Source organism: Arvicanthis niloticus, chromosome 12, assembly GCF_011762505.2.
Source record: "Arvicanthis niloticus isolate mArvNil1 chromosome 12, mArvNil1.pat.X, whole genome shotgun sequence".
Lineage (NCBI taxonomy): Eukaryota > Metazoa > Chordata > Mammalia > Rodentia > Muridae > Arvicanthis > Arvicanthis niloticus.
Genome location: NC_047669.1, coordinates 71,292,302 through 71,319,972, shown reverse-complemented (window position 1 = coordinate 71,319,972; position 27,671 = coordinate 71,292,302). Strand labels below are relative to the sequence as shown.

Below are 27,671 nucleotides of genomic sequence, written 5' to 3'. Positions count from 1 at the left end.
AACAGGTGCGGCTAGAACTTCAGCTCCTTCCCCTGCCGACGTGGGTCACGGGCTTCATGGCTAAAACAGCACATTTTCCAAGATAAAGGAGAAACAAAACTCACTGTTCCCTTCCGTGTGGACGTATATATTTATTTACTTGCTGCCTCTGTGTGGTTCCTTTCCACTCAGTTCTCTCAGTGTTCCCACTCTGAGCTTTCGCCAGCTCAGGCTCCCATCTTGCTGAAACTACCAACAGTGGGCGGCTGCGATGGCCCGCAGCCCGCAGAGTGTCCAGTGGGGAGGGGTAACAGGCAGTCGCTCAAAGATACTTCAGGCCTTTTTGCTAGGCTGAGTGTTTGCAGTTTCGCTTCAGAAGATCAGCTTCAAGTGTACAAAAGAGAAGCCCGCTAGCACTGTCCTTTCTTGGGGCTGTTTTTGTCAATTTATTGTTGTTATTATTAATTTTTGCTAAATCACCGTTTATGCATTTTGCTTAAGTTCTCCTGCATTTTCCTCATGAGTTTTATCTGAGTGTGATGTTTGCCATAATAAAGAAACTCACAGAGGGCAGGAAAGTTTGTGGAATGAAGTTGTGCGCGCCCCCCCTCCCCCCAACACATATGATTTTTCTTGACTCTCTTTATTAGCAGAGTCTGTGTGACTATGGAGGCTCCCTTGTTCTCTTTCCTTCCTGTGAGACCTTTTGACAATTATGACAGTGAACAGCATCCCCGCAGGAAACTGCTTCAGTTAGCCAATGCCTGAATCCACAGACCAGTTAAAACGAGAGTCTGCAGGGAGGCTCTCTGTGACCATCCACACAATTATGCTGGCGTTTATGTGCGTCTCTGACTGAGCCCGCCATTGTATACCTGTAGCTAAATGTTGTGTCTCTTCTTTCAAGCACCGTGTTTCATATTAAGTTGACATCAGAGAGTTAGTGAGCATGCTTTTTTCTTTTTCCCTCCTGACCACTGCCTTTCTGACTCCTTGTCTCCTCCAGGTTTTTGGCACATTCTCCCAGACTCAGGTGAGACCCCAATGGGCACGCCGTGGGGCAGGTGCTGACACACGCCCCAACTCCAGCCACTGACACCATTGCCAGCCTCAGTATCTAAATGCCACAGCGCTCTTGGGGCCAGTTGGGCTGGGCACCACTGTTGCCTTTGAAGGTAGGTCCATGCATATAGATATGAGCCTCTGTGTGTCTGTGTGACTGAGGAGGACTTCAAAGGTGGTCAGAGTATAGTCATTGAAAGTGCTGGGCCTTATACACTTGGTGGGAAAAGAATTCGGAGTTACTTCTGTAGGTTAGAGTTGCAGGAGTCTAACAGTTGAGAGGCATTAGCGTTAACCCAAAACGAAATGGGAAGCTTGAGCCGGTACCTGTAAAGTCTTCCTGTGAATTGCCCTCAGGGTCTTCTATCTCTGAGTTTCACTGGCTTTAGATGGGATTATGTTTGTTTAGGAAAAAAAAAAAAAAGGCAAACCTGGTTCCCAAACCTAGCCTCAAAACAATGACAGGTTCCTGCTTTGGGTTGTCTTTAAAGAGCAGAGATAAATACAGTCAAAATAATAATCTAAATGGAAGATCATTGCTTAGTTGCTGTAAGATGTGTGTAGTCTCTTGGGTTAGGGGTATTTGTGTGTGACTTGGCAAAAGCTCTGCTCGTACATTGTATTGAATTCCTACAAACTTTCAAAGCTTCATTTCAGTTTAATCTTACCTCCCCCACCCCTCCAGCTACAGGCACAGCATCCAGTAGGGGAAAAAAAAAACAGGCTCGAAACCAAGACCTCCCACCAGAATCTAATTTTAAATTTGCAATCTGTTGTCTTGTGATTTTTTTTTTTCCCCTCTTCAAATATAACTTTGAAATAAATACATCCCATCTTTTCCACTGCGGCCTCGGAGGTCTGTCTTCCAGTCACGAAAGGGTAATCGCTGCATTTATTTTAATAAAATTCTTGATACCTCGGGGGAGTGGAAAGTGATGCTAATAATTTTAACTCGCACCCATCCCCCGTCAGCTGGCTTATGGTTGGGGCTCGCACTGCCTTCATGCACAGAAGTGAAACCTGGCTTGTGCAGTTAACTTTTGACTTCAGTAAGACACGAGTGGGGTCTGTCTAATGTAAATTATAGACCTTGCAATCTACTTCATGCTTTGAGGCCATCTGAAGGATGAGCAGGACTGAAATTTCTTCGAAAAGAAGGTGCACATGCCAGGACTGCCCTCCTCCATGGGAAGATACAGCAAAGGGGAGGGGCTACGTAGAAATAACCCGGTGACGACGTGATGAGGTCCAATTAGAGGGATCCAGAGATCCAAGCTAGGGGGCATCTTCCTTATCTCAGATATTTTCCTGAAGCCATCTGTTCAGAGTTTACATTTTGTTGTAGATGTCTGTGTAGTGTAACATCTTTACTCTTCGAAATTGAAAAAAAAAAAAATCATTGACTTAAAACTTGTTAATATGTTTCGCTTATTTGTCTTTTCTTAAAAAAGAAGTGTAGTGGCTGGGGAAATGACTCAGTCCTTAAGAGCACTTGCTGCTCTTCGAAAGGACACAAGGGTTTTGGTTGCTGGCATCAAAATGTCAGACGGCTCACAGCAACCTGTTACTCAGGATCCAGAGCATCCAGTGCCCTCTGTGGGCACTCTTGAGCGTGTGTGTGTGTGTGTGTGTGTGTGTGTGTGAAGTGCATATAAACACAAATAAAAATAAACTAAACCTTTTAACAAAATGGATTGTGTAAGAATGTAGCTTAGGGGTAGACCACTTCTTAGCCTAGTGTAAGATCTTGGATTGAGCCCCACCCCCCTTTACAGAAAACTAAGAGTCTAGGTGAAAATTAGAGACCTATAAGCACCCCTCCTAGAGTAACTCCTTCACATATTCCCCTGTGTACAAGTAGAAAATATTTACTTACTAGTGTGGCTTGGATGTCATCTCTAATAGTCTTCATTTGTGGGTAACAGGAGTTTTGTCCCAGAGAAGTTTAATATTAATGGTGGGATCGTGGTTTTGATAAACTTTTATTCCTGGCCAAGGCAGGCTACAGCCAGCCTACTGTCTGGGCTTTACTCACCAACTCTCCTGTTCTCATATTCTGGGATGGAATATCCTACAGTCTGCCAGTGGCATCACAGATGACCCTGGTGTCATCTAGTGGGGAAGGCATCTTAAGTCATAAAAATATTATTATAATCTCCTTAGTGCTGGAGGGATGTGGTTATTCACAAGGATGAGTTCGCCTGCCTCTCCCTCTGCCATCTGAAGTTACTGGACTCTTTGTTGTCACTGCTCAGGACTTTGACCAAACTGGAATGTTGTTTCTTATAGTAGTAGGAAGTGGTGATTTAAAAATGTCATATATATGATAAATCTTATCCAAGATTTGCCACCCCATCCGATATTAATGATATCTGGGATTTTTTTCAAGCCTAAGTTCATGGTAGGAAGGTAATGTCTTCAGAGGGCTCATGTGTCCCCAAACAAAGTGAAGAAAAGACTCACAGGGCTAAGCAGACTTCTGTGTGTGTGACCCAGACTTTTATACAATACCTTTTAAAAAATGTGTTCTGAGGGGCTGGCAAGATGGCCTAGGGGTTCTGAATGCGTACTTAAGAGGACTGGGTTAAAGTCCCAGCACCCACATGGTGGCTCACAACCGTCTGTGTGCCTGTGATTCTGGTATCAGAGGATCAGATGTCTTCTTCTGACCTCTGTAGGCAAAACACCCATGAACATAAAATCAATTTTAAAATGCATTCTGTTTTTCTGAACACATCATAATTATTGTTAATGATAATCCCAGCAAGCAATAACCAACCTACCTACCTACCTACCTACCTACCTTTCCCCTCCCCTCCCCTCCCCTCCCCCTCCCCTCCCCTCCCCTCCCCTCCCCTCCCCTCCCCTCCCCTCCCCTCCCCTCCCCTCCCCTCCCCTCCCCTCCCTCTCCTCCCCTCCCCTCCCTTCTTCTTTCCTTGAGACAATGTTTCTCTGTGTAGCCTGGCTGTCCTGGAATTTGCTCTGTAATCCAGGCTGACCTCCAACTGAGAAATCTGCCTGCCTCTGCCTCCTGAGCACTGAGATTAAGACGTGCCCACCACTGCTTGGCCTAGCAGTTACGTTTTTTCATGTGTTTCAATCGTGTTTGCCTTGACTTGAGGAGCCGAGTTATAATAGCTGCTTTAAAGTTCTTTGCGTCGTAATTCCGATGTCTGGGCCACCCTGAGTCAGTTGATGGCTTTTTACCACAGGAGCTGGTTATATTTTCCTAGATATTAGGAATGCTGCAAAGGCATTCTCAACATTAGGTCGTGAGATTCTGGGTCTGGTTGAAAATCTCCCGATGGACACGGATCCTGTGGTGGCTGTTTGCTCCTGCAGAGAATCTGAAAGTCCATGGCTGGCTTGAGGATTTAGAGCTCAAGCTCAAGCTCAAGCTCTTGGTCACTGTTTCAGGCTCCCACGTCAGGCAAGTCTCCAACGCCTTTGCTGTGGTCCTTCGGGCTTGTGTCATCGTTGTGACCACAAGGCCCGGTCTGAGACTTGGGCCGCTCCGCAGTAAGCCTTCGCCTTGTTGTTTTGAGTCGGTCCCAGGCACGTGCACCCAAGATATGTGTGGGTTTGCACACACGAGGAGAAACTTGTTTTCGTTCTTTTACTTCCCGTGGTCCCCACTCGCTCTCTGGCGTCCAGGGACCATTCTTAGTTCTTCTGCCCAGAAGCATCGTGTCTGCCCACTGGTTCTTTAAAAAGGAAGAGCTCCTGCTCTGTTGAGTGCCCTCCTCGAGTTTGGACTCTTCCCTCAGTCTGGCTGCTTCTGTTTAGTTTTGGTTTAGAGTTTTTAGTTGTGATTAATGGAGTGAAGTAGTGACTTGCTTGTTTGCTTTTTTTTTTTTTTTTTTTTTTTTTTTTTTTGGTTTTCGAGACAGGGTTTCTCTGTGTAGCCCTGGCTGTCCTGGAACTCACTCTGTAAACCAGGCTGACCTCGAACTCAGAAATCCGCCTGCCTCTGCCTCCCAAGTGCTGGGATTAAAGGCGTGCGCCACCACTGCCCGGCGTGTCTTGCTTCTTATTGACTGCAGAAATCAGTGATTCATTTTTGCTCACCACAGCAACAGAAGTGCCGTGTCCCTAGATAGCCCCTCTCCCTGTATATACTTAGCTGGGCCATTTGTCTCTGCATTGCTTGGCAACATTGTTTTCACTGCTGCCTACTAAGTGCCTGTTCCCTCCTTAATTGCTTAGTTTATTGAGGAGATGATAGAATGTTCTAGGTGCTTTTTTAAGGTAAAGGGAAAAGGGTTGGGGGGATTATGAATGTATTTCTTCAGAGAAACTCCCTACTTTTAGATTTAATTTTTTTTAACCAGACTATTCCATTCAATTAAGGCTTGATTTATTTGTTTGAATTTTTTTTACTTCAAAATAATTACAAAGTTATGGCAACTATTATAAAGGTGTATATCCGTTACCTGTTTTTTTAGCTATATGTCTCATAAGCATGATAAGACATCTGTTCTCTCCTCTCCCCCTCCCCCGCCCCGTGTGTGTGTGTGTGTGTGTGTGTGTGTATGTGTCTTACTGTGATTTATATTTGTTTGTTTTCTTTTTATTGAGCTCCCACTCCTTGCCAGGCTCTGTCCTAGTCCCCTCCTTTATCAGAAGCCCAGAGCAAAACAAAATAAGTATAGTGTTCTCATATTCGGTTTTTGTGGGAAAGCACAGAATTAAGATAAAAAGCAAATGAACTATATTGCATGTCATGTTATGTGAACTGTGATGATACACATTAAGGAAGACATCATGGTGGAGATGAGTTCTGCAGGAGAGGTTGGTACTTAAAATCCAAAGACCGGAGAAGGCCTTCCTGCTGGCACCATGGTGTCTTCCGGTGTCAGTGATCTGAGCTGGATGCCAGTGAGGAGGGGGTTCCAGGCAGAAGGAAGAGCACAAGTAGAGCCTTAAGATAGGCCAAGGAAGCCTGAATACCGCTGAGATTTCAATGTTAAAAGCTGTACTCGCCCCAGTTACCTCCTGGATATAATAGCTGTCTAGATCCGAGTAAGTGTACCCGTGAAAGTGGAAAAAAAAAAAGTCGGTGCTGGTAAGATCTCCCAGCCGGACAGCTGACACAGGTCTCATAGCTTTTAACCAAAATGCTTGGGACTGGGAGTGGCTCAGATTTCAGACTTTAAGATACCTGAGCTATTTGGGGGAGGGGACCCAAGTGTAAATGTGTAATTCGTTTATATTTCATATATATCTCTCGCACAGCCTGAAGCTAACTTTGCCCATTATCTTCACTGTCTTCAAGGCATCTGTGTTTTGACTACAACCTGTTGTGTGAGGAAAAGCGCCTGGGGCATCATTGTATTGACACTGTCAGGGATGTGAAACCTCTATCCTTGGTGGGGCTGTATGTATTTAATCTCGATTTATACATTTTTATCTGTCTCTCCACACATTTATATCTGTCCTTCCTGCTGAAGACTTCTCCCTCACTGGGGATTGCGTGGTGACTGTTATCTGGGGTTCTGATCACCTCTGCTTTTTTTTTTTTTTTTTATTGAACTTGATACATAGATATATATTTATTAACTCTCTGGCCAGAGTGTAGCGTTTATGATCTTTCATAGAGAATTGTTTTAAAGGTTACTTTCTGTCCTGAAATAAGGCTGTTCTCACAGAAAATAAATAAAAACCGGGTTTTGTGTATTTGAAATAAAAACAAATGGTGTCGCAGGCAGGAAGGACAGTGAGGGGACGGGGTGGCTGGCGTCTTCCCTGTGTAGGAGCAGGGCTGTGGGTCAGAGGCTCTCTGGGGGTTCCTGCCTGAGCAGGGTTTGTCTCCTCTGCTGGGAACAGTTTTAATTTTTTTCAGCCTGTGTTATTTACAGAGTCCATCCCCGCTCCCGACCTGCTCTACCGGGACCTTCAGGGGAAAGCTTTTAAGTTGAGGAGCTTCTGGAGTCCCTAGAAACTTATTTTTCTTAACTTTGGTTCTCTACAGTTGGCGCTGACTGTGCCAAGGTCGTCCCCTGAGAATCTGTCCTGATAGGATTTCGGAGATTTGGCACTTGTCTTTAAGTTATACCACAGATAAAAGTGGCTTCCTTCCTACCTTGGCACATGAAGAGAATCGTACTACGAAAAGTGCTATTACTCCGGCAGAGCTGTCAGCGTGATGCATGGACTGTTATAATTCTTGTGTGTTAGACCATTTCCTTTAGGAACCCTCTCTTGGGGGCTTTTACGTTGATTAGTTTTCTCTTGGCTGAAGGAAGCTTACCCAGAAAGCTCTCTGCTTATATTTGCGGCCTTTTGATGGATGTGTGATGCTGGTGGGTCAGAGTGACAACAGCTTCACTTTTTCTTCCATTCAGTTCATCCGTTATGATTCTTTCCCTATTTTTAATTCCAGCCCATGTGAGTCCCAGACTGAGCCGCAACTAACGTTTGTTTTCCGTCTTCTGTGTATTAAGGCATCACACAGAAACTTTGTACGTAATTTAGCGCTTTGGAAACTTGAGAGCTGGGATTGGAGGTGTAATTCATTGTCACTTGGTTAGCATGCACGAGGCCCCAGGCTCAAAACCCAATTCCTTCTTCTTCCTGAAAATAAGAGCTGTGTGTGAGATGGCGGGTAGCTCCGTGAGGAACATGTGTTTAATATGTGCAAGGTTTTGTGCTGGATTCCTAACTCCTCAAAAGTAAATAAAAGAATAACACATGAATTCTAGGAAATTTGCCGTGCCTTTAGCATTAGTAAAAATCTGTGTTTACTTGTGTTTGTAACGCATGTAGCAAGTACTAGGCTTAGGAATTAAGATGCACTGTGGTCTTCTGTGGGCCGTGAACCTTTTCCATTTTTCTTATGTTTCTTAGAAACATCAGTGTGAACATACTGCTTTGGGGCTTACTCCCCGCTAGTGAAAAGGGGGTCGTCTTTCCTGGAAGATCCTGTTGAGAATCATGATGTGTGGCTGAGTGGGGAGCATTCTAGTCCAGCGATAGCCAGATATCCAGATGAATTACCCCTGACTTCACTAGCACAGACATAACCTGGAAGTTTTCCTTGGTGTGCTGATCGTCGTAGTATACAGTAAGATATCTTGGCAGAGCTGAAGCCATGTTAGAGTCAACAGGAGACTGTAGTGATTTCTGGACCAATAGGAAGGTGTATTACATTAGTACATTTCCATCCCCCCCCCACCCCCCCCGTGGTCATCAACTTCATTTCCTGTTTCCTTGGGCTCCTTTTACTGTCTTTGTGACTGTGTCCCTTCAGTGGCAGAAGATGGGTTTCTTAAGAGTAGAGATTGTGTCTGTCATTTACTGCTAATGCTGTAGACCCTCGGCAGCTGTCTCTTGAATGCATGGACCTGCAAGCGGTTTACAGAGCTAGCGCAGAGCTTCCCAGGGAGACCCTGTTTTCCTTCTTTCATTTAATCTATTTTCACATGTATCATCTTGAGTGTATATACTCGGAAGAGAAACGGGCAGACTTCTGGGGCAAGGGTAGAGGCCAAATAGAGTCACAGTTTTGAAAGCCGTGAAGAGCACCCCACCCCCACCCCCACGTGCCTTTCTGGCAGTTACAGGTGACAGAATTGTGTCTTCAGGTCAGGGATGGAGACTAGCAATGTGGTCTGGGGGTACTGAGTGAACCTGAACCGTCCCCACTAGGCTGGATCACGTTTGTTGGTTTCACAGAGTACGTGTCTATCTTCGGGCCACCTGTGTACCAGATTCATGTTCACGAGGGTGGATTTGCTCCCAGATTTAAACCATTAGTCAGCCACTGAGCAAGGTTTGCATTTTGTCCTTTCTTTGCCCCTCCTCCCTGCCCTCCCACACAATCAGAGGTACCCGAGCGACTGTGAAGTGAAACGGTAGCAGGCTACTTTCTTTATGATTTTGATTTGTTGGGAAAAATTGATTAGATATGCATCATGAAGCTTTCTAGTTTTGATTGATTTTGAGGTGTAGGTAGAATCCAATCAAAACAAACAAAACAAAACCCCATCTCCCCAAACCCAGGAACAGATAAAACGGCATAGATAAAACCAAGAAAAACAACAGAAGCCCTGGCAGGAAGGGAGGGAGAGAGAGAATGCTCCTTTGTACTTTGGTTTTCAGTAAGAGTCCACTTTGCAATGTATCGCCATGAAGCTTCAGAGAAAGCCAAGGTGAGCAGAGTGGTTGCCTGCACACAAGCAGCACGCTGGTGTCTCTTGGCATCTACTCTTTGGGCAAAGACAGCCCTCTCATTATTGATTTTATGTGACTGTTTCACCTCTCTGCAGTCTATCTCAATAGATAATGGTATTCTCACCTGTTGCCAGGTATCAGTTCGTGTCCCTGTATGGGTGGAAAGCACTTTAAAGTGTGTTTTTGTTTACCTAACCCCCATACCCAAGGTGTCTGCTCTTCCTGACCCCGAGCCCTTACTCTTAAGGTTTTTATACTCATTTTAATATAGACTCTATTATCTCATGCTTTTTCTTTCCCCTTTGCTACAGACCATAAAACCATGGGAAACGCAGAAAGCCAAAATGTAGACCACGAGTTTTATGGAGAAAAGCAATGCCAGCCTGGTCGGAAGCACACATCACGCTCCCTGCGACTTGTCACACAAGACCCGGAGGACAAGGCATGCTTCCTCCGGGAAGGCGATCCACAGGAACTCCGAAGTGAGCACCCGGTCCAGCAGCACCCCCAGCATCCCCCAGTCCCTGGCTGAAAATGGCTTGGAGCCCTTCTCCCAAGAAGGCGCCCTAGACGACTTTGGGGACCCCATCTGGGTGGACCGAGTAGATATGGGCTTGAGACCCGTATCTTACACCGATTCTTCTGTTACACCCAGCGTAGACGGTAGCATCGTCCTCACGGCAGCCTCTGTGCAGAGCATGCCAGACTCGGAGGGAGAGCCGGCTTTACGGGGATGACGCTGCGTACTTGGCTGAGGGAGGCAGGAGGCAGCGCCCCTATACATCCAACGGGCCCACGTTCATGGAGACGGCAAGCTTCAAGAAGAAGCGCTCCAAATCTGCAGACATCTGGCGGGAGGACAGCCTGGAGTTCTCACTCTCAGATCTGAGCCAAGAACATTTAACAAGCAACGAAGAGATCTTGGGTTCCGCGGAAGAGAAGGATTGCGAGGAGGCTCGGGGGATGGAAACAGAGGCGAGTCCCCGGCAGCTCAGCACCTGTCAGCGAGCCAACTCCCTGGGTGACTTGTATGCTCAGAAAAACTCTGGGGCGAAGGCTAACGGAGGACCCAGGAACAGATTTTCAAGCTACTGCCGGAATTTGGTGTCGGATATTCCCGATCTCGCAAAGCATAAGATGCCACCGGCTGCTGCTGAAGAGACTCCTCCATACAGTAATTATAACACACTTCCCTGTAGGAAGTCGCACTGTCTTTCCGAAGGTGCCACCAACCCACAAATTAGCCTTAGCAAGAGCATGCAAGGCAGAAGAGCAAAAACCACCCAGGTAAAGCCTCAGAGATCTGTGTTTTGGAAGTGGTGTTGCCGCTCTTAAAGTGCATGATTCTGCTCTTATCGGTTTCTCATTTTTAGATCGGGCTGGACCCGGGTGCAGCCGCTGCAGCTGGTATAGCTTCTGCTGTGCCCCTCTTACAGTTCTGTGGGTAGGGGGTGGGGATTAAGGGGTGTGTGTGTAGTGGGGCGGGAGGGTGTGCTAGGAATGGCAATAGAGCTATTAAGTTCATACTGGGAAACTGCCTCTCAACTCGGTCCCTCCACCCCTGATGGGACTTTGTCACTTCATCCTCTCTGGACAAGCAGGCATGGTGGGTTGCAGGCACTCGGAGCTCATATCCACATTGCAGCAGGTGGGAAGATGTCTGTGGGCAGCTTCTCGGAAGAGGCATTATTTGATTCAGGGCGGTCTGTGGTCACTTGTCAGCTTCTCTCTGATGTTGGCAGGCTTGCTGTCTTACCAGGAGCCATTTCAATTTCCTGTTCCCTGCGATGCGGCCAGCCCCGTCTCTGGAGGGAGGTGCAGCAGAAGGAATAATATGGGTGGGTTCCCAGAGTCTAGTTTGCAGCCAAATTGTTTGACCTTGGGCAAACCCTGACTTCTAGATGCTCCCTCTGGAAGGTGGGGATAAAGAAGCTTAGCCGGCTTGCTTGGCAGTTTAATGCAGGAGAGAGTGGTTATGAGCAGATTTGTAAGAGACTTTAAGAGTATCTTAGCAGGGGAAGGATGGCCCACTAGCTTGTCTGGCAATAGCAGAGGAAGTAAATCTCAGACAGTCTTGCATGCTTTGGTCCTTTGCTGATGCTACTGTTCCCTGTGGCAGATTTTAGGGAACTGGGGATTCTGACCAGGTTAAGAAGTGAGTAGTGGATTGTGCTTCTGATCCCAGAGTGGGTTCTTTTGCTTTGAAAGACAGTGGACATCGAGGTGACCTGCAAAGGCTGCTGCACTCTGACCTGCCCAGTAGGGGGCAGTGCTGCACTCAAATGGGCAGTAGTGGTGTTGCTTTGAAGGTGGGCCAGGTGGTGGAGGGTCTGGAGAGACACCGAGGTTCTTCCTGAAGAACCCTGAAGATAGGTTTTGCTGACACCACTAAACCCTTCACCTCTTCCTACCTGGTTGACTCTGGGCAAGTTAGTAGTTGTTTTAAAGCCTTGATTTTGTCACCCGCCTAAGTGGAGGTATTGGGACTGGGGACTCTAGCTCAGTGGCAGAGCCTCACTTGCCTGGCTTGCGGGAGGCTCTGTGCTAGATCCTCGGCATCGTGGATGCACACACCTCGTAGGGGAACAATAGGACTATTTGAGAAAATGGACTCATCCGTGAGTCGCAGGGGATTTGGTCACTGGTGTAACACTCAGCATTGGTAGTGGTGCTGTGGGCAGATGACTTGGGCCGTTGGACGTTTGTGCCCAGATCTTGTGTCACCTGAGAAGGTGAGCAGGAGCTGTGGATCTCAGAGGCAGCGCCCTGAACTTTAACCTCTCTTTTCTCTGATTTGAGATTATAACGAAAGTGAGATTATGACAGGTTAACACCTAACGACCCTGAGGGTCACTACTGAACGGTCAGTGTGGCAGGTCATGACACTTTAAACAGGTGACTGTTTAAAGGGTCCCATGAAAAGCACTGAAACTGTCTGCCATCAGATTGGCATTGCGGGACTCAGAGAGATACTCTGCCTGCCTTGAGCTTAGCAAAGGGTGTGTTGACACAGGCAACCTCTGCCTGGACTGAGTAACCCATGCCCTGTGTCAGGTTGGAGAGGGCTGCCCAGATGTGTTCTGGAGCGCTGTCTCTAACTTCAGAGATAGCTGGACCTTGACTTGGCCTCACACACTGCTGCCCTTAGATGCTAACCACCCGTAGAAGAGGGGTGAAGTCAGACAGCGCTCCCCTCCCCTCCAGCTCCAGCTCCACTGAGAACTCCCCTGGGGGACTGCGATGTGAAATCTCCATCCCTTGGCCTGTGACTTCCCAAGTTAATATACAGAAGTGAGATCATCTAAGTGTGGCGTCTTTTATAAAGCCAGCGTTTAATGTAATGCAGAGCGCTGCAGACGAGGAATCCTAAGGAGGCCATTAGCATGCTGGCTTGTCTGTTCATCCACTAAGTGACCTTGGGTAAGTCACTTCCTCCTGTCTGCTCCTTCCCTGTCCAGGGAGAGTGACACCATCCTCCAGCAGGGATGCACTAGGTGAGCCAAGAGGAACGCCAGACTTGGAAGCCTTTTGTGGAGCTTAAAGAATGAACGGAAGTATTATTTTGGTATTGACATTATATGTTGAGTAAGGATCTTTAATGACTTGAAACAAACCCCAGAATTATGCACAACACTATCCATCCACCCACATTTTCCTAGTCTAAGTTTGAGCCCACTGTGTTCCAAACAGTGTATTTTAAGAGACAGTGGGTGTGGAAGCTTCCTTGAAAAGAATTCTTCTTTTTCTTTTCAAAGTTTTTGACCCAAGGGACCTCTGTAGCAAGCTTGAATCATAGATCTTAGTCCCCTTGTTGGCCCTGGAGATGTCGCCCAGTCTCTAAAAGCTCCGTTGGCCACTTCACTCCCACCGGAAAAATCTGACAAACATTTGGATAAGAGCATGACCTCTCAGCTTAGAGAAAATACACTGGATCCAAACTAATGTGGACAATTTCATTTGATTTGAAAATGATCAAAAAAGGAGGTTCTGGCCATTGTATCTGTTTGTGTTCAGTGGTTGAATCTGTTTCCGAAACGGGCAGGCCATGGAAGTAACATGTAAGCTTTGGGAGTAATACACAGGACAAGATCCGGCACACAATTATTTACTCATGTGTTTGAACACGTGTGTTTTTTATGTGTACACATGCTGTATGCAGTTCCTGATGAGAGCTTCCCACTCTTGGAGCAGGGTTTAGTTACTGATTTCAATACCATACACAATAGGTTGCTCCTTGGATTTAGTCAACGGCTTGATGGATTTTGACCTGAACTCAGCTCTTTGGTAACAGACTGAGAAGAGAGGTAGCCTAGGCTCATGCAGAGTCAAGGGTGTCAGCAAGTCTGAGCTTAGAGTTTTTGCCTCCTGCCTTCTGGTTATTTAACCTCATGAATTTGTTTTGTTTTGTTTTTGTTTTTCTGTTCTTGTTTTTTTTTTTTTTTTTTTTTAAGGAAGGCTATAGGATGTTCTGGGATGTAGTGAATGTAAACCCTAGATCACTGGCTCTCAAAGGTTACAGATGCCCACTAAATAGTGGATTTAGTAGGGAGGGCAAGGCCTGCTTCATGTTCTGGAGTTCCACTCTTCTGCAGTTCTGAGGCTTTCAAAGGATGAGACATGCCATTGGTGATCTGCCCTGTGGCCAGGCACAGAACACCTAAGGGAAGCTTTGACTTGGAGCCATTGTGCACAGTTGAGGAGACCTTCATTGAACCCAATAGAAGACTGTGACTTGACTTTACTAAGCCTGTCTCAAGGAGCCACAGAATCTAGAGACCCACAAGGAGATCTGGGCTGCGGGTGATGGTCAGAAGCCAACATCTCAGTATTCCCCTGGAAGTCTGTGCACTCTAGTGTCTGGTGGGATCAGGAAGAAGTAGAGGGCTCTGTTAGAACTTAGGGATTCATTTCAGCCTAGTTTCAAGATACCAACTTCCTGGAGGAACCTCACAGACCCTCTTTATGTGACTCTGTAGCTTTCCAGGGAAGAATGTCCTAAGATTTCACTGCTGTGAAGAGACATCATGGCCAAGGCAGCTCTTATACCAGAGTTCATTGGGGGCTGGTTTACAGATTCAGAGGTGTAGCCTGAGAAGCAGTTGAGAGTTCTACCTCTGGATCTGAAGAGAAAGTCACACTGGGCTTGGCTTGAGCTTTTGAAATCTCAAAAGCCCACCCCCAGTGACACAGTTCCTCCCACAAGGCCAAGGCCATGCCTCCTATTCCTTTCAGGTAGTTGGTAACCAAGCATTCAAATGTATAACCCTATGGGAGCCAGCCTGCCTGCCTGCCTGCCTGCCTGCCTGCCTGCCTGCCTGCCTGCCTGCCTGCCTGCCTTCCTTCCTTCCTTCCTTCCTTCCTTCCTTCCTTCCTTCCTTCCTTCCTTCCTTTCTTTAAATTTTATTTATTATGTATGAGTGCTCTGCTGCATATACATCTGCCTGCCTGAAGAGGGCATCAGATCTCCCTATAGATGGTTGTGAGCCACCATGTGGTTGTTAGGAATTGAACTCAGGACCTCTGGAAGAGCAGCCAGTGCTTTTAACCTCTGAATCATCTCCAGCCCTGGGAGCCATTCTTATTCAAACACCTAAAAAAGAGATTAGGTATAAGATCTCACAGGCCTCCCACCCTCTTGTCTTCTGCACTTCCTTCTAAGGCACTCCCAATATGGAGGCGCCTCTCACAGCCTTAGACTAAAGCTAAAGTCCTCAATTCTGGTGAAGGAAAAATGACCTTACTGGTTAAGAAGGAAATTAAATTAGATGACTAGGAAGATTCTAAAAGCTGTCCCTGGTTTCCTGTGACCAGCGAATAATAAGGCTGATGGTCTTATTACGAGCCCAGTATTAGATCCGAACAGGATCCTGAGTTCCTCCAAAAGTCATTTTGATTTTAAAAAGTTTGTTTTGTTTGGCCACTTACCTTAAATGACTCAGAAATAAGTGTATTGCCTGAGCTGATAATTGGCCCCCACAGGTAGATGTCTTTACCTATGTCCTAAGCACATTGAAAACCAGCTAAAAACTTTGCTTGCACTTTGTTCTGATATAAACACATGGATCACTCTTGTTTGTTTGGGGTTTTTTTGTTTTTTGTTTGTTTTTTGTTTGTTTGTTTTTCGAGACAGGGTTTCTCTGTGTAGCCCTGGCTGTCCTGGAACTCACTCTGTAGACCAGGCTGGCCTCGAACTCAGAAATCCACCTGCCTCTGCCTCCCAAGTGCTGGGACTAAAGGCGTGTGCCACCACTGCTCGGCTATGGATCACTCTTCTGAAGATCATCTTTGAGTCCCCTAAGTCCACTTAGAGATGCCTGGTTAAGAGTCCTTTTGTTAAATGCCAGAGAGCTGGTCCCGCAGTTAAAAGCACTGGATGTTCTCGCAGAGGACCTGGGTTCAGTTTCCAGCACAAGAAGAGCTACTCACCCCCATCTGCAATTCCAGTTTCAAGGACTCTGATACCTGCTTCTGGCCTCAGTGGGCTCCTGCATACACGTGGTACCTGCATACACACTCAGGCACGCAGACAGTTAAAATAAAATACATCTCTTTTAAAGGAACACTTAAAAATGATTTCTTACCTTAATGCTTCATGAAACAAAATGTTTTCATATAGAATATTTTTTAAACTCCCCCCCCCCTTTCTTGTACCTTATGGTGTTTCTGTTTGTTTGTTTGTTTGTTTGTTGTCTGTCTGTCTGTCTGTCTGTCTTCTTCATATTTCCATCTCTTTCTCACTTTTTTTGGCATGTAAATTCTGCCTGAGATGCTTGTTTTGAAAACAAGCCCTTTCGTTTCCAACAAGGATGTCTGGCTTCTTCGCCAAGATCTTTCTGGAGGAGGCGGGCGATAGGTGGGCAGTTGGGGGACTGGCTGACAACGGCACTCCTCAGACCACTTTGTGTACTTCAGAAATATTTTTGACACCAAGGAGCCTGTTTGTGTGAGCTATGTCTTGAATAGTCATCATTTTAGTAATTGAAATAGAAATGTAGGAAATGCTCATTAATTCATCTTAAATTAAGAATAGTCCCATTTCATATTCATGTGAAGCTCTATTTGGTTTTTCTTATCTGAAATTAAAGCTGGTTGTGTGGATGAGAGGTTTTGTTTGGTATGTGTATGGTTCTGTGACTTCTGGTCCACTGGAGGGCATCGTTTCCTCCCCTCTTTCTCATCCTTTTGTTTGTTTTTTTTTGTTTGTTTTTCAAGACAGGGTTTCTCTGTGTAGCCCCGGCTGTCCTAGAACTCACTCTGTAGACCAGGCTGGCTTCGAACTCAGAAATCTGCCTGCCTCTGCCTCCCAGGTGCTGGGATTAAAGGCGTGCATCACCACTGCCCGGCCATTTCTCATCCTTTTACAGGGTGCACCTTGGCTCTACTACTTAGGATTCAGCTTCTGCATCAGGAGAGGGAGAGGAAGAGCTTCAGGGCCCCACCCTCAGGGCCCCACCCCTCCAGGGCCCCACCCCTCCAGGGCCCCACCCCTCCAGGGCCCCACCCCCTGCAGGTATTTTAGGGATTCCAGGGCCATTCCAGGATTGCTCCTCATTTTTATTAAAAGAGGTTGGGTAAGTTCAACCTTGTGAAAAATCATATATATGTATTTTTTTTTGTAGTGCCAGAGTATAGAAAATTTGTGCCCCTCAGTTCAAATTCTGCCACCCTAATGTGTGAGGTGTGATTGTTTAGCCCAACAGGGGCAAAAGGCTGGAATCATGAAAAGATTATCAGCCCTGCTGGATGTGGCCATGAAGCCAGCCTGCTACAAAGGTCTGACCAAGTCTTCAGAACTCAAAAACAAGTGACCCACTTTTCATTCATCAACTGAGCCCACCATCCTCCAAGAACGCTGGGTCCCTAAGATAACCCAGTTCCTCCCGCCCTTCAAGAATTCAAATGAATTGTGGTATCCCCAGAGGATGCACAGAGCTGTTCCAAGTTGCAGATGTAAGCTTTACAGGGAAGACTTGCCATCTCAACTTCAGCAGAGCCCCAAGGAGCTTGGCAGTGACTAAACCTTTACATCAAACTCCGATGTTTTTTCCACGAGAAACTGTTTTCCTCTCCTTGAGATAGGGATGGGAAATGAGCAGCCGTTAGTTCATTCAGTAATTATTTTTGAAGAGCCTACCCCATGCCAGGCGCTATTCTTGGCACTCGGTTGCGTTGACGAGAAAAACTCCAGAGCTCGTGGAGAGAGTTGTGGTGAAACGGGGGTGTTTGTGGCACAGACAAGAGAGCGCAGTAGTAAGCGTGCCACACTGTAGAATGGAGCCTGGGGTATGCGGCAAGCAACTTCAGATTAGGAGGTCAGGGTGTGACCTCGAGGGAGGTCAGACTTGGGGCTTGAAGGAGAGGAGAGAACTGGCTATTGAGCTGTAAGATGGGAGACTGCCTGCATATCCGAGGAGAGCCAGGAGCCCAGTATGGCTGCAGAGGCTGTGAGGGGAGCAGAGATGGTGCTGAGGAGTTGGCATGGCAACCGCGGGAGGGCTAGGGAAGGTATGTGGCTGTAGAAGACAAGAGGAACGTGTATACTCCGGGAAGATTGAGCTGTTGGAACCATGCCCTGGAAGGGTTATCAAAGTTCAGCCAAAGGCCAAGTGTGGACACCGGACGTTTAGGCGGGGTCTTGAGTGACAGGCGCTGGTAAGCCTTCCTTTTGTGCTGGCAACGGTGTGTGTCCCTTTAAAGTGGAAGGAAGCCACTCCTGATTTGGATGTGAGGTAGCAAAGGAAGAAGAGGACAGGGTAGGTGGTACAGGAAGTAGATGGAGAAGGGGTAACTCCAAGGTGCAGCACATCCAGAGGGGAGCAGATGAAGGGCTGGGATGACTCATGCCAGGTGGGGTAGGAGCACTCTCCAATCAGGAGTCACCCGAGGCAGTGCTCCCAGCAGTGCTCCCAGCGTTGGCCTACTGCGTACTGGGTTCCCTTTTTAGCAACTAAGAATTTCAGTTCCAGGGGTTGTACTGAGTGAAGTTGTGATTCACTCCCACCGGGGATCTTTAGGGGAGGAATGGATGTTGGAAACTCAGAAATCCACGGAGCAGCTGCCTTGGGAGAGGAGGGAAAGGGAAGAGAGCGGGTCTCCTATTTCTAGCAAGTTAGTAGTGATAATTATCAGCAGTGCCCAAATAGCTGCTAATTCAGCGTAGATTACGTCAGCATTTTCTTGCTCGCTGTGCTGTTTCGAGAGCTCAGGGATGAGTTTAAAGCATCGTTAGCATTTCAGGCTCCCGTCTCTCTGCCTGCGTGTTTTTCTCATGAGATCTTGTTTGTACCAGATTCCTCAGAGACAAGCCCCCCTCCATGTTGGCACAGGAAGCTTGTAGCTATGGCCAGGCTGTGCCTTTTGTCCCATGTAAGTAAAGACTCAGATGGTGACGATGGCAATTATAGTTAACATTTTCGTGCTGGTACAGGGTGCCAAGCATATCTGAGGCGCCATTCCTGGGTTATTTCGATCGCTTAGTGTCTCATGGAGTGTTTTCTTAAGTAGATATAGGCGTAGTAGCCAGAGGCATGGCTCTGTGGCTGAGGACTTGCCTGCCATATGCCGGGCTCAGGATTCCTGGCAGTGGAAGGACACTAACATCGACCTTTGCTGGCCCCATTGTGTATATGAAAACACTGAGGCCCACATCAGTAGTAGAGTCTTTGGCCTGGAACTGTCATTTTCTGCACTGAGATTACTAAAGGACAGCATACTGAGTATGTCCAGGAGAGGCTGTGGACCTTTGGTGAGAGCCAAAGGGTGTGTGTGTGTGTGTGTGTGTGTGTGTGTGTGTGTGTGTGTTTTATATGCAGTATGTGTGACAGGGAAGCTCTTATGTTTAGGAATAAGTAAGGGTAAAAAAACATAGGAAGAGCAAGAACTTTGGGTTCAAAGCTTCCACAGGTAAACACTGTACTGAAACCCAGTTCTCCCAATATGCATACAGTTCCTCTGGACGGGTGTATTTGAACTAAGCCAGATCCATCAGGGAAAACAGTTTCTAATTGTGTTCTACTTGTAGCTACAAGTGGCCAATTGATTTGCTGGTCTTTGGATTGTCCCAGGGCCCTTGCACTTTGTAGTTAATTAGCTTTTCAAAACTGGTTCTGCCCAGGAGCTCGGGAGCTGTCCCTTGATGCCTTTGCTAAGTCCCCTGGAGAAAGACCCAGAGCCTTGCTACCTGGCACCATCAGTGCATAGTCTTCAGGTTGACGATGATCTGGTTTTTAGGAGTGGAAACGGGCTTTCTTGCCTCTTGGAATTTCAGTACAGGAACTGATTGAAGCATCATTGCCCAGCTTAGGGAGCCCAATAGTGACCCTTGCCTGGCAGCTACAGCGTGTTTGGAGCTAGAACTGGATTCTTGCGCATGCAAGTACACAGGCTCGTTTGGGGGAAATTGCCAGGAGAGAGGAGAGCGCTCAAGCACACGGAAAATCTGGTTGCAGGGATTCCTCTTGGGAGAATGAGGTTTAAGAACATCCCTGTCCTTTGGCTCTGGTTCATGATTGGAGATCTCTTCAATTCATTGTTTCTAGTAGGGACAGCTGACTCTGTACTGATTTGCAGAAGTCTCAGGTAGCCTGAGTGCTTTTTGAGGTGTTATTTTCATCTGACTGGGGTCTCCCCACTTCCTTTCACTTTCCCTGTTACACCCTTCCTCTCTGGTGCTAGGATCCCAGGGACTCACAAGTGTTAAGGTTAGCTCTCTGCCACTGGGCCACAGCCCCAGAGCTCCATGAATCTTTTCTCTGTCCCTCTCCTCTCTTCCCTCCCTTCCTCCCTTTTATTTACCTCAATTATATAATTATGTATATGTATATAATGGTGTACATGTATGTATGGATGCAAATGAGTACACATATGTGGGAGTATGCATGTTTTTGCATATATAGATGCACATTTTTTGTGTGTGTGTGTATGTGTGTGTCTGTCTGTCTGTCTGGTATTCCAAATGAGCACTCCTTCCACTTGGCATTTACAAAGGTTAACAGGTCTTGAACTCTGATCCTCAGACTTGCACGACAAGCACTTTAACTCTGAGCCAGCTCCCCAGCCCTACTCTGACTTTCTAATCTAAAATTTAGTGTCGGACTAAGTAGGATAGAAGAGACAGGCTGCTGTTTAGCTAGGCAGGGAGGATCACTGCATGTGCTACAGACTGCAGGGCCTCCAGGCCAGTACTTCCTGGTATCAGTCTTCACTACTGCTTGCTGCTTGGAAGAGCCCCAAGGTTGCTAGGTACTTCTCCTTGTGGGGAAAATCGGGTCTCTCAGTTTCCAAACTGCCTAGAGCCTGAGAAAGGCAAAGGGGAGGCCTTCCAAAAAGATGGCCAAAGAACGTGTGCATATCATAGTGAGGAAAACAGAGACTCGTATCAAGCAATGTCTCTGGCTGGGTCCACCCATCATCTCCTGTGCTAGAAGATGGCCTTCAGGGGAGAGCCCGGGCTTCACGACTAAATAGAGGTTGGAGCAGGGCAGCTGACATCGATTTCCCAATGGGTTAGGTCACACATAGGGGGAAATGTGCACTGCTCAGCCCAGTTACCTACTTCTGGGATGAGGTAGTACTGCTTGGGCAGAACCAAGGACACTCCCCAACCATGACCCTAAGCCATGCACTGTGAAAGTATGCGAGCTGAGCTGGGGCCTACATTTTTACATCAGTCAGTACAGGCTTCCTACCTGGACCAATCTCCTCAGTTTGGGGACCATCTCAGAGCTGAACACACAGCCTGTAGTGTTGCAGGTTCACAGCTTCAGTTGGCATGAGCAGATGTTCAGATGGGGCATAGAGGTGAGTGTCCATGGAGTCCCTGACTCTTAGCTTATGTGGAGACAAGGAATGAATGGTTTGTGGGCATGTGTGTGGTAGACTGTAAAAGATGGCTGCTGAAAGCTGGTGGGCCAGCTCTTTCCTCTGTGTCCTGTCATCTCTGTATTGCTCGTCCCTTCTGCGGTTGGCTTGGGCAGGTTAAAACAAATAGATATTTATTTTCCCAGAGAAAACCAGAGATCGTGTGGGGAAGGGTGAGTGAATAACACAGGCAAAAATCTGGTCACATCCTGACCCACAGCTGACCCATCGGGCTGCCTGGCTTCTTCACAGGAAAGGTTCTCGGCAGCACAGGTTCAAACCTCCCGTCTGCCACTAACCAGACCTAGGACTTTCTGAGCCTTGGTATTCACATGTTCTGACAAAGAAGATGGTTTTTAAGGTTACTTCTAGGATGCTTGGAGTTGTCTCTTTTCCTCTGTGTCCTGAAGCAGCTCCTGTGGGGGCTTTTGCTAGTACGCCTCTCACAGTGGTTACAGCTGGCTTCTTCAGACACTCTGTGGTGGTTTGAGTGAATTCACCCCCACAGTCTTGGGCATTTGAATACTTTGTCCCCAGTTAGTGTTGCTGTCTGAGATTTAGAAGGTGTGGTCTTGGAGCCAGCAAATCTTGTCACCTCAAGGTTTAAGAGCTTAAAGACTATTTCAAGCCTGTCCTGGTGATGGACACCATTAATCCCTACACTTAGGAGGACGAGGTAGGCATGTCTCTGAGTCTGAGGCTAGTCTACAAAGTGAGTCTGTTCCAGGGTAGCCAGGGCTACACATAGAAATCCTGTTTCAAAAAGATCAAACAAATTAAAAAAAAAAAGAAGGATGTTGGAAACTCTTTTTCCTCTTTCTGCCCTGTTAGCTGTGTTGCTTTGAGTAAAACAGTAGAGACCTTTTCGAGCTCCTTTTAGCTTCCTGCTTGTGGTTTAAGGCATGAATTCTTAGCTTTTGTATCAGCCACTGTGCCTGCCTCTTCCTGCCATACTTCCTAGACTTGAGGGAATCTTATTTCTCTGCAACCATAAGCCCAAATAAACTCCTTCTTCTGTAGAAAAAAAGCAATTAATATGCAGAGCCAGCCTTCTTCAGACTGAGACTTATGAAATCAAATTTAAGAAGTCCATAGATTGCTTATCCTCCACAGCTTCTTGTTATCCAAAATTGTCAGATTCCCTTATTGTCTTACATTTACAAGGACGCAGATGCTGAATGCCCTTGCCAGAGAGAAATGTCAGTTGCTAATAGTGCTTTTTGTTGGTGTAGTAGATATTTTACTAAATCTGGGTTCTTTGTGGCCATCCATGGCTGTTATTAAGCAGAGGAACACAAAACAAAGTGATATGCCAGTAGGCACAGGGTATATTGGTTTGCTTTTCACTATTAGAATGAAATGCCTGAGGCTGGTTAATTTGTAAAGAAAAGACATCTATTTAGCTTAGTCTGGGAGGTGGAGACCTTGGTTCTAGCATCTGCTGTCTTTGTTGAGGTCTGTTTGATATATAGTGTCACACTGTGAGCCAATCAGGGAGGGAGAGGAGGAGGGAGAGGAGAAGGGAGAGAGAAGAGAAGGGAGGGGGAGAGGGAGGAGAGGGAGAGGGAGAGGGAGAGGAGAAGGGAGAGGGAGAGGAGAAGGGAGAGGGAGAGAGAAGAGAAGGGAGGGAGAGAGGGAGAGGGAGAGGGAGGAGAGGGAGAGGGAGAGGAGGAGGGAGAGGGAGAAGCAAGAGGGAGAGGGAGGGAGAGGGAGGCGGGGGTGGGGGGGGAGGGAGAGAGAGGGAGGAGAGGGAGAGGTTACAGTTACATAGTAAGATGGGAGATCAAGGAACCATGACCTCTTTTCTAGCAACCCACCTTGGCAGTAATCACTTCAGAAGACCAGCACTGGTGTTCTCAAGGGTGAGGACACCCCCCTCCCCCCACGACTAATGACCTAAATACCTTCCAGGAAGCCCCACCTTTTTGTTTGTTTGTCTGGGATGGGGGGGGCACTCCAGCTCTTAAAGGCTCTACCTCCTCCTAGCTTCCAACTCTCAAACCCTTGGAGAACAAACTGCATCTAAACCACAGCACAGCCAGTTTATCTGAGCTGCATCTGTGATTTCTTTGTCTCCCATAAGTCCTTGCAACTACTCAGGGATGTAGACTCCATTTGGAAAGGAGCTGATGCTGGTAGCTGCTCATCTATGGCTGCCACCTCTGACCCGCCCTTTCCTGAAGTTCCTGTCATTATTCTCCTAGGTTTTTGTGTTTGCTTGTTTGTTTGTTTTTAATAGTGAACTGTGAACCACTGCCTTAGATGGACTGAGATTGAGACACAGCACCTCTGGGCCTGGTGTGGGGCAGTCTCAGCTGTGCTGTGACTCAGCCCACCCCACTATTTTCCAGTACAGATTTAATCTCAAAGTTGTTTTTATGACAATTCAGAGTATCCATTTGGTGTTTACATGTTTCAACCATCAGTTATTGTGAGAGTAAGGGTCCCCCGAATGGCCAAACTACCAACCTGTGCACTGCTTTGCCTTTTCCTCTATGCCACGCTCATGTTCCTGTTGTCTTCCTTTGAGAGAAGACTGGCTCGTAAGCCAGCCTATCCTGTACTGTTGCCATCGCCTTCCATGATGCCTACCATCACTTAATTACTGTTTATGGAAATCCCTTTAACACGTCAGAGTAATTAATTGTGGCTCCAATTTAAGAACCTACCTCTGTGACCCGGAAACATTCGGCTGGAGTCCAGGGTCAGCTCTGGAAGTTGCAAATGCCTTTGCACTGGGAATTGATGATCTGGCATCTTGGCCCAGGGCAGTCAGTTGCCTACTTCAGGCTCCTTACATCCCTCTGGCCTTTGAAAGGGCGAAGTAATTGGAGAGGTGCGTTGGAGCTGTGGACTCCACAGGCTGAGTTAGCCCAGGGCAGAAAGAAAGAGGGGCTTTAGGGAAGCCGGGCTCATTAGGACACAAGGACTCTTGCCTGCTCTTGGGGTATGGAGCCTTGCTGGGTGAGTGGGTGCGCTAGCAATCTATTCAGTCACCCTATTATAAAAGAGACCTACAAGCAGGCCCTTTTATTTTATTTTTAAGTATCAGCTGTAAAGATCTTGCTCTGCATTGTAACCCCAACCTCCGGAACAGCTAACTAATCTGCCTGCTGAATTTCCCGGAGTTCAAGGCCAGCTGAGGTGGCTGAGGGCTCTGAGCTCCCACTGCACAGTCATGCAAGCATCTCAGTAGCTAGCTTGCCAATTAGCTAATTGAGTCAAATACATGATAAGCTCTTTGAAGTGTTCCCTGCGCCTTTTATATTTCTTGAACATTCTGAATCATTAAGCTGCGTGGCGGTTGGTTGGTCGAAGGTTGTTTCCCAGAGCCACTCCGCAGCCCGCTGGCTTGAGGAGGGATCGGTCCATCATCTTTGGAGCTGGGTGCGCGCCTTCTGTGCTGCAGAGCCCCAGGCTGGACCAGGCGCTCTCAAGTTCCTTCCGAACGTGATGCATGTCTGCTTCCCTCTCCCTTTCTGTTTTCAAGGATGTTAACACAGGTGAGGGCAGCGAGTTTGCAGACAGTGGGATCGAAGGGGCCACCACCGACACGGACCTCCTGTCCAGGAGATCCAATGCCACCAACTCCAGCTACTCGCCCCCCACAGGCCGAGCCTTTGTGGGCAGCGACAGCGGCAGCAGTTCGACGGGGGATGCTGCACGCCAGGGGGTGTACGAGAACTTCAGGCGGGAACTGGAGATGAGCACTACCAACAGTGAGAGCCTGGAGGAGGCTGGCTCTGCGCACAGCGATGAGCAGAGCAGCGGAACCCTCAGCTCCCCAGGCCAGTCGGACATCCTGCTGACGGCTGCGCAGGGCACTGTACGGAAGGCTGGCGCGCTGGCAGTGAAGAACTTCCTAGTACACAAGAAGAATAAGAAGGTGGAGTCGGCCACCCGGAGGAAGTGGAAGCACTACTGGGTGTCTCTGAAAGGTAAGGGAGGCCAACCCTGATGCATGCTGGGAGCGCCAACGGGTTAATTCCACAGGTACTCACATAATGGCCTTTTGTTATGCAACATTTCATAATTGTATATTCAGAACGTAGTCTATTGTAGTAGGAACACAACATTAGATGTGCATTTTTTTTTTTAAAGTTATGTCTTGGGGTGAAGGTAAAGGCCATCCACTGAAGAACTGAAAGATCTGGTTTGGGATTTGGTTTTCTTTTTCTGCTCAATACTGGGAATTGGACCCAGGACCTCTCACATGTGACATGTTACATAAGCACCTCAGCCCTGTCTTGTAGCCCCATAGCTCTTTGTATCTTTATACTTGATTTGAGGTGCCAAATTGCCCAGGCTGGACTTGACTTTGTAATCATCCTGCCTCAGCTTCAGGGGCAGCCATCAAACCTGTTTAATTAACATATTTTTAAATATATGATATGGTATTGTTAACTATAGCTCTGTACAGAATTGTAGGGAGGCCTCTAGAGTTAGTCATCTGAGTGAACAGAAGCTTTATGTCTCTTATTCAGTGACTCTTTTGGCTTGTTACCCACCCCTGCAATGCTGTCTCTTTGTTTTCTGGGCTTCATGGTTGTCTTGGTTTCATTTCTGTTGCTGTGATAAAATACCCCAACCAAAAGCATCATGGGGGCAGGAAGAGTTCCTTTGGCTTACAGTTCCAAGTTACAGTCTATTGTTTTTGGGGAAGTCAAGGCAGGAAACCAAGCAGGTAGTCACATCACAGTGATAGTTAAAACCTGAGAGTAATGAATGTACCCATTCTGCTTGCTTTTGCTTGTTCTCCGCTAGCATTCCCCATCCCATATAGTTCATGACCCTCTGCCTAGGGAATAGTATTGCCCACAGTGGGCAAGGTCTTTCTATATCATTTAACAAGACAATATCCCCTAGAAATGCCCATAGACCACCCCAATAAAGACAATTACTCAACTGAGACTCTCTTCCTAGGTGAGTCTAAGTTGTGGCAAGTTGCCATTTTAAAGCCACCAATGTAATAGTTCAGTGAGGGGAGCATGCCACTATTTTGTAGTCTAGCCATGTTTATTGGGGTACCTTTGGCTGTGCGCCAGCAGACACTGGTACCACCCTTTCTTCTCAGAAAAGCCTAGTGCTTACAAGTTGGTGCCATTCATATGCTTTCCTGCAGGGGGCTGTGTGTCTGCCCAGCCCTGCATGGGTCTGGAGACTTGGTAGATTATTTGTGAGCACCATGTTACAGAAAGAAAAACATTTCTTAAATACATGTAGTGGTTCTGTTACAAAGCTGGATTTGAGATTGGGAATCTCAATTTGGGGGGTGGGGGGTGGGTCAGATGGAAAACCACACAGGAGAAAGAAGCCAGGACTGAGCACGTAATGGTACAACTGAGGTCAATATGGGGGCATCCTTCAGTAGAGACTTGGACCTGCACAGAGCCCTGGTCAGTGAGGCTCGTGTATACCTGAGTAGTGTGTGCAGGTCGGTCCTGGAGGGCAGTGAGGACATGGGTGACCCCTATTCATTACTGCTGCTAGCTGGCTGTTTTGTGTGTTTGTCTTTCTTTTGTTTTGATGCCTGCTGAGATGGTAACCGATGTACCTGGTTAGGCTGTAGACTGTGCTGTGCATCACAGACACCCATCATAACAAGGGCGATGGCAAACCTAAACAGAACCACCCTGCAGAGTTTGGTGGTGCCTCTTTCCTGTGAAGTCACCGGAGGCCCAGGTTGTCCATTTTGTTGTTCAGATACTCTTGAGTCTTATTGTTCATGTGGTGTGGGATCGTGCTTACAAAACACAGATGTTTGTCCCATGGGGATACTTTGGAAAGCCGTTTCTGGCCTTTCTCACTCACCACCTGCCTTAGCCTCGTTTGGAGAAGTGCCGTGGGGGGGCCTTTGGAGGCCCCGCCCACCATACCACTCTTCTGCTATGATAGATGAGCTGGAGAGGAGATCATCTCCTTTTCCGGCCCCTGCCCCGAGTAGGTGCACATCCGCTGTTCCTCTAGGTCCACTTTTATTGGGTAACTATTCCTGGGGAGGTATGAACAAATATCTACTTGTCCCTGCTAGGAAATTGACAACAGACCAAGGTAAGGATATCACCAAAGCCCAACTTGAGCTCGTGAGTTTATTGGGGTTATTTATCAGGCCATGGGGGAGGGGTTACTCAAAGACAGATGGATCACCAACAGCTCACCCCAGCGTGGATGTCAGCTCATGAAAGCCAGCACTCTGGTGCTTGCTACACAGCTTGGAGGGAGTTCAATAGGCTGAGGAGGATCTCTCCCAGGCAGCTTAGTTGTCCTGGGCCTCTTCAGGCAGCCCTGCCAGTCCCTGCTTCTTCAGGCAACCCTGCTTATCTCAGTGTTTATGAGTTTGGGGAACAGAGTCTAGAGCCAGTCTCAGGGACTTCCAGGAGGTTTGATTGATTCATTTACTTGCTGAGTTTCAGGGAGATTTCTTGCTGGATGGATGTTTTATCCCCCCTCAAGAACATACTGAGTCTTAGCATGCTTCCCTGAAAGATGCAGACTTTTTCCCTGTTGGAGGACATTGCAACCTGGCACACCCCTTCCTTCACGTTAGTAACTGCTGCAGAGCGCTAAGACCTGACATGAAGACCACCTACATCCACACG

General features: G+C 47.3%; 1 protein-coding gene across 1 annotated transcript in view; it reads left to right on the top strand.

Annotated features, from left to right (window-relative positions):
* Tiam1 (TIAM Rac1 associated GEF 1) overlaps positions 1–27,671 on the top strand; it is a 182,048-nt gene that overhangs the window by 52,506 nt on the left and 101,871 nt on the right. The window contains 5 exon segments of the mRNA XM_034515218.2: positions 986–1,154; positions 9,525–9,628; positions 9,630–9,926; positions 9,928–10,500; positions 24,563–25,010. Of these exon segments, the coding sequence (XP_034371109.1) occupies positions 9,536–9,628; positions 9,630–9,926; positions 9,928–10,500; positions 24,563–25,010 (1,411 nt within the window). The 5' untranslated portion in view covers positions 986–1,154; positions 9,525–9,535.